Source organism: Theobroma cacao, chromosome 9, assembly GCF_000208745.1.
Source record: "Theobroma cacao cultivar B97-61/B2 chromosome 9, Criollo_cocoa_genome_V2, whole genome shotgun sequence".
Classification (NCBI taxonomy): domain Eukaryota; kingdom Viridiplantae; phylum Streptophyta; class Magnoliopsida; order Malvales; family Malvaceae; genus Theobroma; species Theobroma cacao.
In genome coordinates, this window is record NC_030858.1 from 3,898,915 (window position 1) to 3,910,644 (window position 11,730).

The following is an 11,730-nucleotide window of genomic DNA, read 5'->3' on the forward strand; positions in this document are numbered from 1 at the left end:
TTCTCTAATCATTGCGTTTAATCCAGTGTTGAACTCAGTTTCATAAAGTTTAAGTATCTCATCACTGAGTTAATGCAAGTTCTATGGATTTGGTTATGAATAATGAGACTCTATTCTATCTTTATTTTATTATTATTATTATTATTTTGAAGAATATTCTTCTTTATCCTTTCTAGAGTCGCATCTGGCCGGTCTCCTCTCCTCTGTATTAGCGACAGCAATTTTAGCAGCCGCAGGATTTCATTATTTCTATGCCAGATATTAGATATGCCTAACAAACACACAAAACCCAGGCATCAATCATTGGGAGTCATAGCAACCATGCCAAAATGGAGAGGACTTTAATTTAATTACCCCCAGTCTCACACACCCCCATAAATCTAAACCCTGTCATCATCCACGTCAAAGCCAAAAGTTTAGGAACCCCACAGCTTAACCCTGGTTTAACATAAAATCCATGACACAGCCACTGTATTCCTTTTTCTTCAATTTTTATTTGTCTCTTTTTATCACACCCACATGACATAAATCTCTGTCACTCCCCTGCTCCTCACCATACTACAGAACACAAACAGAAAACATAAAAAACAGAGTTTAAAAGCAGAGAAAACAGAGCAAAAGACCGAATATTCAATGTTTGTTTCCATGCAATGGCAATTTCAGGCTCAGATACTCAAACCCCATCGAGCAAAGTGACTACTCCGATTGAAATCCACTGCGTCAAATGTGAGTCGTGCGGCTTCACAGAGGAATGCACCACTACTTATATCCTGCGTGTCAGGGAACGTTACCAGGGCCGTTGGATTTGTGGACTCTGCATCGAGGCGGTCAAAGATGAGGCTCTGAGATCGGATACGCTTATCTCCACGGAGGAAGCACTGGACCGACACATCAGCTTCTGCAAGAAGTTTAGGGCGTCGAGTCCTTCGGATGAAACGGAGCACCCCATCTCTGTCATGGGCAGGATTCTTCGCCGAAGCCTGGATTCACCGCGAGCTCTTAGGTCTAATTCAAGTAGTGTCTTGCCAGCATTTGGAGAAGTTAAGGGTTCTACTCTTCCTCGATCTGAGAGTTGTTTCCCTGCTCTTTCTGGCTGAATTATTTCTTGTCGAGTTTAAAGGTAAATATGAAAGAAGAAAACAGGGGAACTCTGTTTCAATGTCAGATTGTTATATAGACTATATATAGGGTCTTTGTTGCTCTAATGTTTAGCTATCTGAATTTATGGACCTTCCAGTGAATATAGCATATATATATATATATATCTGATGAACTGCTTCAAGTTTTAATTTTTTTTTATATTTAGCGTGTGTTCTTTCAAACTTTTTTATGCATTTTTTTTGTGAGTATAATCCAGGCATATTTATAACTTAATGCCTCCTTCAGTTTACAATGACTCTGGCAGCTGAAGCCGATAACAGTTAAAAGAGAATAGTGGCACTTTTCTTGAGTAATGAACGGTGGTTTGATTTGTCTTAATTTTGCACGTTTAGGAGAAAAGAATCTTACAGCATGTGAGCTTTTTATGAAAATGGTGGCGTTTGTGCTGGTTTTGAGTCAAATACCAGCCTGGCCAGCTGTGAAAAATGCCCTAGATGGAAGGGGTATGCAGATAAAGAAATTGTGGCATTAAAGGTAATTACAAAAGAATATGAAGACAAGACATGAACGTGCAAGGAAAATTCCTAGAAACAAAGGAAGGATTGGACCATGCTTAGACTCATCTGCTGATTTTCTCCTCTTTCCTTTTTTTTTTTTTTTTATTTTCTTAATTTGGGGGTATTGAGTCTCGCCCTATAACAGTCCTAGTACAAATCTTGGTTGCTGATTAAACAGATTCTAGCAATGTGCTAGAACAAAGAAGTTTCCAGACATGTCGAGCCAACATTGGTTTGAACTCTTAAAACATTATCAAACCTGATGAAAAAACCAAAGGTGGGACAGGCTCCCTTGACGCCCATTCGATTTGAGTAGATTAGGCCAAGGTTTCCTGTCATATTATAACCTGGAACAGCGCAGTTAGCCAGCTGGTACAGTAGCTTGCAGTCTCAATTAGCAAAATGTACAATCAAATAAAAAATATCCAGGCCTACCCTTTTCTTCTCTTTTTCTTTGGCAACAATTTGAACCCTCCCCTCAAAAAGATATCCAGAGTTTTGCCTGACATTTTTGAAATATCTTTGCCCCAAGACCAAGGGTATTAATGTGTGGCAGAAGAGCATTCGGCCAGGTAACTGCTGCTGATTCGGCTAGTCAGCTCTGTTGGACTTGGAATTGCTTTCTGCAGTTCCCTAAATTGATGGATCAAGGAATCCCTCGCACTTTTTTAGTAGTAGTTTTACCCACCCTATAATAAATTCGGCTTCTACCCATCAATGAAATTATTATCGAAAGTAAAGCCTGTAGGAACTCTGATTGAGATGTAGAGCTTAGCTAGAATTCTCTTCCTGGTCATTCTGCATTTTAAGGGAACCCACATTGAAAGCAATGGAGACGAACAACATAGATTCAAGACATATATGAAAGGAATATGATAAATTATCTTTTATATAGTTTTTTTAGTTTCAAAGGTCAAAAGTTGGACTAATGAGCTAGAGTCCCTATCGGCACCAAAGTGACTCGTAGGCAAGATTTTTTCCTGAGGTTGGAGCATTTGCTTTAGATGCACCACCCTATCAAGTCCAAACTCTCCCTCACCCAAGGAGTGTGGGCATGTCAGGATATGGATTTGACAACTTTGAATCAATGAAACTAGCAGGTTGCAAGTGTTTGTTTCTTCCCTTATCTCGAGTCATCATGGATCATTCCTATGGCCCCAGTTGAGCTTTTACAAATTGAAAGAAACGAAAACAAAACAGAAAGAAACAGCGGCCATAATTGACATGTCTATTCGTATCAATTTTGCTTTAACTGTTTGTATTTATTTGGAACTGGAAATAAAACCACCCATGGTTTCAACATTGGAGCCTATGGTTTTTGGTTCAGCACAGCGGAAGCACAATCTTTACAGCAGATTTTACAGGGTAATCTTGACCAATTACGTGGATCAGGGATACACAAAATGACAGAACATGCACACCTCACAACAAGCCAATTTATTGGACAAAATTTATCCCTTGAGCCAATGGCAGTTCCTTTCCATAATTGATCTCACTGCCATGGACAATAATCGGTTTGAGTCATTATGAAGAATAGCACATGAATACAACTATGCAAGAAGAATGAAAATTACCATGAGTCGCTTCCTGCTTCGCGACCACCACCAGTTGCTTTTTCTCCACCAAAGGCACCACCGATCTCAGCTCCATTGGTTGGTATATTTACATTGACAATGCCACAATCACTTCCGCATGGACTGCATAAAATACTCAAATGCATGAGCACGTAACATGAAAATTATTTGTCACGGAAAGAAGAGCAACATGCTCATCAAACATATCATTTCATGGGGTAGCTATTCGATGGATAGCAGATATGTTCTCCGAATTTGTAAAGAAAAAGGTCAGCTGATCACAACAAATCTTTAAAGGATCAACTAGTGGACTCCAAAAAGACAGATGGTAAGCTATGCAGTTGGTAACTATCATCCAAGATCTAACAAATCTTCTTGTGTGGAAATTCAAGCCCATGACCACCTAGCATTAACTAAAAACATCCGAGAACTCACCCAATCCACTTGAATATAACTTCGGGTCTGCGTGTAAAGATAGAACTACTTAGTCCTAGAGGTACAGAGTTGTTCATTTCTATTGCTTCTTCTAGACTCTGCACAAATGGTACATTCCAAAGTTCAAACACAGGAAGAGTAATCTATTTAAAAAGACTGGCAATATGAATCAACAAGGACATTGTAAATTGAATATATATCTGAAATTTCATAACATATAGTACTGGACCAAATAATTCTTCTTTCACAACAGAGACATCTGGATAAATCTCAACAATTGTTGGCTGCACAAAACTACCGTCTGACTCTATAACAGTTCCACCAGTAAGAATCTTCCCTCCCTAGAAGTATCAGCTTGAGCATTTAGATCATACAGCTTAACAAGTCTACATAACAGAAACAAAAAAAGATAAAAGATAAAAGCAGTTAAGATATATCTTAACGTTCAATAATAGAATATCACATGTGAGCAGGGTCCTTTTTCAGAAAGAGGAAAAACGTGCAAACATGCCTGAGATTTTATCCTATTGATAAAGACCATTACAACAAATGTATAATGCTAGTAATTGCACAATGGTATAAGACGTGCCCATCACGCACAAATTCACAGATGAAGAGAGAGAAAGAGAGCTATAAACAGACAGAATACATGCCTGAGATTTTATGATTCCTATCCCCTTCTCAAAGCTCTCTCGTGAAGCAAGGGCATGTAAGGGCCCAAGTAAAGTCCCTTTTTCCAGAGGGTCTTTAACTCTGAATTGCTTGTATACCTCAATTAGTTGATCCAGCACATTTTCATATATGCTTTCATGAAGATACTACATGAAGAAATATGGAAAAAGGACAATTCTTAGATTTGACTTCACCATTGCAGTTCTGAAGTTAAAATTGTAAAGAGAGGTACATACTAATCTACGACCATGTCGTGCACCACTGACCAGCTGTACCAACAGCTGCAAACAATATAGAACGCACAGCTAGCGAAATATCAGCATCATCCATGACAATCATAGCTTTGTTTCCACTCAACTCGAGCAAGCATTTACCAAACCTTTGACTAACAGTTTGCTGAACCATCAAACCCACCTACAATTTGGAATGCAGCGCAGATATGCCTGGAGTCATGGTAATAGAAACACAGACAAGAAGTATAACCAAAAATATGTGCATGCATACAAATTTTGCAAATATCTCCAGATACATATATGCTCTGGTACCAGTATAACTGATACCAATCAAACTCAGAAACAAACTCATATAACTGACTCTATGGCATCAGAACTCGGAAGGTGGGACCAATATACTACAGTCGTTATGAAGTGGGCATCAAATAACAAAGGGTCACCAATAAATTTAAACACAGTCTCATGAGTCATGAATCATGACCCCTCAGCTTCATCCAATTATAAAGAGCTAAATTATTTTGGTTTTGAACGTTCATGGAGGAGTATCTTTCTATCAAGTAAGCAGATCATAGACATATAAACATTCTTTACATTGATAATGACCGCATGCCTTCAAGCAGATAATATAGTGATACATTGGAATTTACCTTTGAGCTTCCAGTAAATGAAACCAGGGCGATGCGTGTATCTGTTGCAATAGCTTGACCAATTTCAGCACCTCCACAGAAGGCGGTGAACATTGCACCAGGCAAGTTGTTTTTCTCTAGAACGTCAGACACAAGCTTTGTCACTGCAATAGTAACCAATGGAGTTGTTGGAGCACCCTTCCTACAGTGGATTAACATGGTAAGTAGCTGCCTCCTAAGAGAGAACTATAATTGTATTTAAAAATATGAAATTGTCGAAGTGCTCAAAAGCTGATGAAATATCACACATAATCTTCAAAGTATAAGAATGTGTTACTCTGCAGCAAACTGATTTTGAAATTATTTGATTCTCTAAAACAGAACCTAACTTTTTTTTTTCTTTTCTTTCCTTCTCTCTGAGCAATTAATGTCAGTAAAAAAACTGACCAAAATTAGGAAAAGAATTATCATACTCCCAAAGACAACCCAACATCAGAGGAAAACTTGTATGAAAAACCATACTCTATGTACTTGAAAAATAGTAGAATGAAGACGTGGAATAATCTGATGATCTAATAGATGATGCTTACAAGAGACAGACTTACCATACAACAGAATTACCGCATACGAGTGCGATGCAGGTATTCCACCCTAAAGAGCAAAACATAAGACTAATAGAAGTCAGAAACCTCAGATCTCAGAGTAGATGTTCATAAATTTAATCAAAACAACAATTTCAAGAGTATGAAAATTTACATTTAAAAAGATTCCATACAATTGTTTACAACACAGTGAAATAAGAAATAGTAGATAAAATTAACATATTACTGTCCAGTCATCTAGATATAAAATTACAACAGGCTCAGATAGCATATTGCAGATGCAACAGTGTTAGATTACCATTTACTAATGGTGCTTTTACACAAAAGAGTGGATAGCTACTAAAGTCTTACACAATCAAACCTACCAAGAACAGCACATGGGAAGTTGAAAGCAGTAATTACACCAACGATCCCCAGGGGATTCCACACCTGTGACACATAAAACATGCACATAACAATTAAAAATATGGTCAAAGGTAAGAGTAGCTCAGTCCAAATTATCCCATGCAGTTATCTGATTATTAGGACACCTCAAACATCATATGCTCTGGACCTGCAAAACAGAACAGAAAACAGGAAAGCATCAGATCTGACACTTCTAACTCCCTTGAGAGAGAAATACACCAGTACATAAAACAATTTTTGGTTGAGCTGTGAAGAACAAGGGCAAAGTTAAGTCCCAATTAACTATCTTGATGGCAAGATCAGTTTTCTTGATTATTCCTAACATGTTCTAGTAGTTTGTTAAACTATCTTTAGAATGCCTCAGAGATGTTTGGGCTCACGTTCTGAATGTACAATGGATCCGTTCAGTTGCCGGCTTAATCCCACAACATAATCACACATATCAATAATTTCCAGCAAAATGTAAGACTTTAGAGTTTTATTAAAGGATAGAGATAGAGTGAGAAAAACTAACCTTAAAAGGTTAATCTAAGATTAAACATGGAAAAAAGGAAAGCTGCTAAGCTTATTTGATGCTCTGCAAGCAATATAACTGCAGTACACCTTTCAGAAAGAAATAAAACCAGAGTGCATCCAGGTTCAGGCTATACAACAGGAACCAAGAAATACACTAAAGAGGCAAGAGACTTTCATTATATTACATGGAGCGGCTAACATAGACATTGAAAGGCCTATCGGACTGATTCAAAATGTTAGGAGAATTGCCTACAATAAGACAATATATTCCAAATGTATTTGTAAGCCAGCGTATGAAGAAATAGAATCACATACTTGAACCTCTCCTATTCCTTGAGCAAGTATCTTTCCCATCTCTAGAGATACAAGCCTGCCCAAATACTCCAATTTGGCTCTGGATGCTTTCCCTATCTGTCTACAATCTCACCTCTTTTTGGTGTTGGATTCTCTTAAATAGATACACTTTCATGAAAAATTTTATTGTTGGCATCCAACATAAACAGTAAATATATGAAAAATAAAGAACTCACATTCATCCATGTCTTTGTAGCTTCACTGCAAGCACGCATTCCCTCCTCATAATCACCAATAGATGCCTCTGCAACTTTTGCCATGGCCTACATTGAGAATTACGAGATGAAGGAAAGTATTAATGAAAAATTAATCGAAAACTAACAAGAAAATCCAAGTCACTGAGTACCCTTGTGAGAGAGTTTCTGATTAATTATTAGCTAATAAAGCATTCTTGATTAAACATTTCTTAACATCCACAGGGTTCTTGTTAATATTCAACATTACACATGATCATAATTCCCAGTTTTTTTAAGTCAACAAAATTAATAGGTTCAGAACTTTCAATAAATTTTTTTATTTTCAACCAGAGAATAACACATGCTATGACTAATCCAAATTCCATGATAAGCTATCTGCAAAAATATTCAAAGAGGTGAAAAATTTGAACCTGATTGTTTGAAGGATTCACAGAAGAAACCTCTGAACCACTAGCCTTCCACATGCCATTTATGAAACAGCCAATGTTAGTAGGACCCAAACCTATTTCCCCAAGAAACTCGTATTCTTTCCTATCAAATCCCATCTCTGCAAAGCAATAGCTGTTAAGTGTTGATCACCTGCAGAGTAAAAAAAAGTGCTGATCACCCGATGAAAGCATGAACCCAGAAAATAAAAAAAGTATTCTACGTAAAAAGTAAATCGTCAAACCAGGAATGAAGTACAGATAAGAAGAAAGCTTTCAGGCAAAAATTAAAGCAGATAAAGGGGTTGAGTCGGAAACTCCAGGTGTAGTTAAAAGAGACGGCAAGGCGAGTGTGGCGTTGGAGAATGATTAGAAGGGAGTGTCAGTGTCACCAACTCATCATCCCAAGATTTTCATGTCATCATGTGTCACACTGAGGTGATTCAGATTCTTGGATCATTCGCTTCAAACTCTACATCTTTTCAGGTGGCTTTTTGGGGTCCCTTTTCATGGCTTCAAAAAAGAAAAAAATAAAAAAAAAAGGAAAAGAAAATAAAAGCCAATTCTGATTAATAAGTACTTGAAAGACAAAGTTTACTTGATGAACAACTTTTGATTGTCTACGTACGTGTTCTATACATATTTGCCAAGCATGTTGTATTAGCACGTGATGGTTTACGCATCTTGAGTGTCATTTTTTAAGTGCTATCGGTTAAAATTTTGTTTAATTGGTTTAAAAGCATCATATATATACACAATAACATAAATGCTGCTAGTAAATAGTTCATAAATGGTTAGTCCATTTGGGAACTTGCATCTCTATGGTTACTTTAGAGGAGGAATATAAAGAGCAGAGAAAGAAGTATTACTGCTAGTTTTTTGACATAAAAACAAAGGACGAAAGAAAGAATAATCACATGCATACGTCAAATCTTCTATTTTTTATTTTCCCTATCACATGTCGTGAAGGGCGACAGCCCAAAGCAGTTGCGGACTAGATTTCTGACGGTGTCCAATCGCAATGGTCCAGTCCGGGCCCTATTACGCAACGCGTGATAACTGAAAAGCGACACACCCCTGCGGCCTTCTCCCCGCCCCCACACATGCACTACGGCTTATCGTTTTGCGCAAATTCAATTTCTTTTCCCATCAAATTTGCAAAATTTGCAGCTCCTAATTATTAGTGTTCTTTGCCTTTCCCGTAATACCACCATCAGGCAAAGCAGTTCCTCCAATGAAACCTCCTTGAAGCTTCCTCTCTTGTTTCCCTCTCCAGGTAATTCGATTTCCATCTCTCCAACCCCTGTTTTTTGTAACACCTCTCCAATTCCCATTTCTTTTGAATACCTCATCTTTTGAAACCCTGTAACAAAAGACCCCCTTCAAGTTTCCCTTCTTTTATCTGATTTCCCAATTAAACCTTGGCATCCAAAAAGTGATGGAACCCAAACGCCTTGTTTTGGGGGGTAAAAGAAGCTCCAAGTTTCGTGGAGCATTTCATTCTATTTGTGCCTTGGTGTTACTTTTCTTGTTCTACAATCATGAAAATGTTCTAGGAAAGTCATTTTCTATTAAACCCAGAGTTGGGTTTGTTGATCATGTTAGAGTTATCCATAGAAGAATTATAGAAACTAATGATACCAATGTCAAAGTTGATGACTTGGCTGCAAATAATTTGACAGCTAGCGATCCCAAATTTTGCTCTGGATTGTTTGAACACAAGGGTTATCCAACCCGATGTGAGTACTTGGTTGCCCACCCGGAGTGTACTGCTGGTGGGTTTTTCAACTATATTAAGTTCTTGTATTGTGGTTGTGAGAAATTTAGCTTTTTGGGATTTGCTGTGTTGACTCTATGGTTGGTTGCATTGTTTTATTTATTGGGAAACACTGCAGCCGATTACTTCTGTTGTTCTTTGGAAAAGCTTTCGAGTTTATTGAAAATGTCACCTACTGTCGCTGGGGTTACTTTGTTGCCATTAGGGAATGGAGCTCCTGATGTATTTGCTAGCGTTGCTGCTTTTGTGGGGAGGGATGCAGGTGAGGTGGGTATTAATAGTGTGTTGGGAGGAGCTGTTTTTGTTACTTGTGTTGTTGTTGGGATTGTTTCTCTTTGTATAACTGAGAAAAGGGTTCAGATTGATAGGAATTCCTTTGTTAGGGATATAGGCTTCTTTCTGTTTAGTTTAATATGGCTTTTTCTGTTTTTAACTGTTGGAGAGGTGACTGTTGGAACTGCACTGCTATTTGTTTTACTTTATGTGATTTATGTACTTGCGGTTGCTCTCAATGAGATTGCTAGGACAAATGTTCGGGTGTTAAAATTGGGTTATCTAACACCATTGCTACCTGTTAAAGGGGGTACATTTTCTAATGGAAATGAAGAGGGGGATTCTATCTATGCCTCACTGCTTGCATCTGACTCGAAAAGTGATGTACCATGTCTTGAAAATAGTTTACCTCACTGGATGTGGGCTTCTCAGGTGGCAATTTATTCGAGTGAGTCTATAGACAGTACAAAATCTATATGGGGTTGGAATGATGAGGAAACACTGAAAGATCAGTCTTCCTTTCCTTGTTCTAAATTCCTTTCATTTCTGGAGTTGCCATTGGCACTTCCCCGACGGTTGACAATTCCGATTGTTGAAGAGGAGAGATGGTCAAAGGGGTATGCTGTGGCTAGTGCTACATTGGCACCGATTCTTCTGGCTTTTTTGTGGAATATTAAAGATGATGCAGGTCGTTTGAGTAAGGAAATTATATACTTTATTGGTGTTACCTTTGGTGGTATACTTGGTGTTCCTGCATACCTGTACACCACATCTGATCAGCCACCTCTCCAGTTTTTGCTTCCATGGGTTGTTGGAGGATTTTTTATGAGTATTGTTTGGTTTTATATTATCGCAAATGAGCTTGTTGCTTTGTTGATGGCATTTGGTGTGATCTTTGGGATTAACCCGTCAATCCTTGGTCTGACCGTATTGGCATGGGGCAACTCGATGGGTGATTTGATGTCGAATGTTGCACTGGCAATGAATGGTGGGGATAGTGTACAGATTGCCATGTCAGGATGCTATGCAGGACCTATGTTCAATACCCTTGCTGGTTTAGGGATCTCATTGGTGCTTGGTGCTTGGTACAAGAAACCTGCTCCATACATAGTTCCAAGAGATAGTAGCTTGTTTTGTACAATGGGATTTCTAGCTATAGGGCTTCTTTGGTCCTTCATTGTGTTGCCCCAGAATGATATGCGCCCAAACAAGACACTGGGGGTTGGCCTTATAGCGATCTACTTGACATTTCTGGTTGTTCGGGTGAGCACATCCATGGGTGTTCTATCAGTAGGTTTAGGTTGAGCCTGACAACGGAGTTCAGTCTCCTGGTGGTTAGCACATTCCATTCTAAAGAATGAGCAAAGAGATAGGAGGATAAGTTTTACTTAGATTCTTGTATAGCATTGGGTTGGAATAGTCATGTAAATTGTACTTGTCAATCTTCTACATTAACAGCAAGTCTATAACAATAGTTGCAAAGCAGCATATGTGTGCCCTCTGACTTGATTTAATTATTTGTGTTACTGACTGCCCCTGCTCTTTAGTTGGCTTTTTTAGCTGGCATTAAAAATTGTGATTATCTTACCAGCATTCTCTTTCCCCCACATGGTTTGACAATTATGGAGTGCATACCTTTAATACGATATAAGCCTCTGATATGATATTTCTCCGGCATTGTCTTTTCATCAGTCTCTCTTTTTCTGCTATTCAAACTGTGTGAATAAGGAATTAGATTTAGTTCCTTGCTAATGAACTGAATTCTTCTGTCTGCTCATCTGGTGAATATAGAGCATATGAATACATGTTTTGGGTTTGATTCTGAACTCATCCAAACCGTTTTTATCTCAAAAATGCTGCTTAGTAGTTACTAGTTAGTTCCTTAGCCAAATTTAGTAACCATTCTGTTCTTTTTACCAGAATTAAATGCAACAGCCGAACCATTTTGCTGTAACTCTGCCCCAAAACTGAAACGAGACTTGG

General features: G+C 38.2%; 3 protein-coding genes and 1 pseudogene across 5 annotated transcripts; 2 read left to right on the forward strand and 2 right to left on the reverse strand.

Annotated features, from left to right (window-relative positions):
* LOC18588264 lies at nt 163–1,254 on the forward strand. Its single transcript, XM_007012556.2, has one exon. It carries the CDS (start codon nt 651–653, stop codon nt 1,095–1,097), a length of 447 nt encoding a protein of 148 aa, XP_007012618.1. The 5' UTR covers nt 163–650; the 3' UTR covers nt 1,098–1,254.
* On the reverse strand, nt 2,579–4,053 carry LOC108663443 (aldehyde dehydrogenase family 7 member A1-like). Of its 3 annotated transcripts, none has more exons than XM_018127384.1 (4): nt 3,966–4,053; nt 3,668–3,765; nt 3,233–3,355; nt 2,579–3,153 (listed from the first exon to the last, which is right to left on the reverse strand). In XM_018127384.1, the coding sequence occupies exons 2-4, from the start codon at nt 3,742–3,744 to the stop codon at nt 3,096–3,098; spliced, it is 258 nt and encodes an 85-aa protein (XP_017982873.1). In that variant the 5' UTR covers nt 3,745–3,765; nt 3,966–4,053; the 3' UTR covers nt 2,579–3,095. The 3 variants fall into 3 exon arrangements, with proteins under 3 accessions (XP_017982873.1, XP_017982872.1, XP_017982874.1); XM_018127383.1 differs by having other exon boundaries at nt 3,897–3,982; XM_018127385.1 differs by lacking the exon at nt 3,668–3,765 and having other exon boundaries at nt 3,966–4,049.
* On the reverse strand, nt 3,967–8,354 carry LOC18588265 (annotated as a pseudogene).
* Nucleotides 8,967–11,280, forward strand: LOC18588266 (cation/calcium exchanger 4). Its single transcript, XM_007012558.2, has one exon. The coding sequence runs from the start codon at nt 9,136–9,138 to the stop codon at nt 11,050–11,052; it is 1,917 nt and encodes a 638-aa protein (XP_007012620.2). The 5' UTR covers nt 8,967–9,135; the 3' UTR covers nt 11,053–11,280.

Bases quoted from the DNA above. Each gene is read 5' to 3' on its own strand.
- LOC18588264 (XM_007012556.2), top strand. From the start codon at position 651: ATGGCAATTTCAGGCTCAGATACTCAAACCCCATCGAGCAAAGTGACT.
- LOC18588266 (XM_007012558.2), top strand. From the start codon at position 9,136: ATGGAACCCAAACGCCTTGTTTTGGGGGGTAAAAGAAGCTCCAAGTTT.
- LOC108663443 (XM_018127384.1), bottom strand. From the start codon at position 3,744: ATGAACAACTCTGTACCTCTAGGACTAAGTAGTTCTATCTTTACACGC. The intron at 3,356-3,667 runs GTGAGTTCTCGG...TATTTTATGCAG, and splicing joins GTTATATTCAAGTGGATTGG to TCCATGCGGAAGTGATTGTG. The intron at 3,154-3,232 runs GTAATTTTCATT...TGTCCATGGCAG, and splicing joins GAAGCAGGAAGCGACTCATG to TGAGATCAATTATGGAAAGG.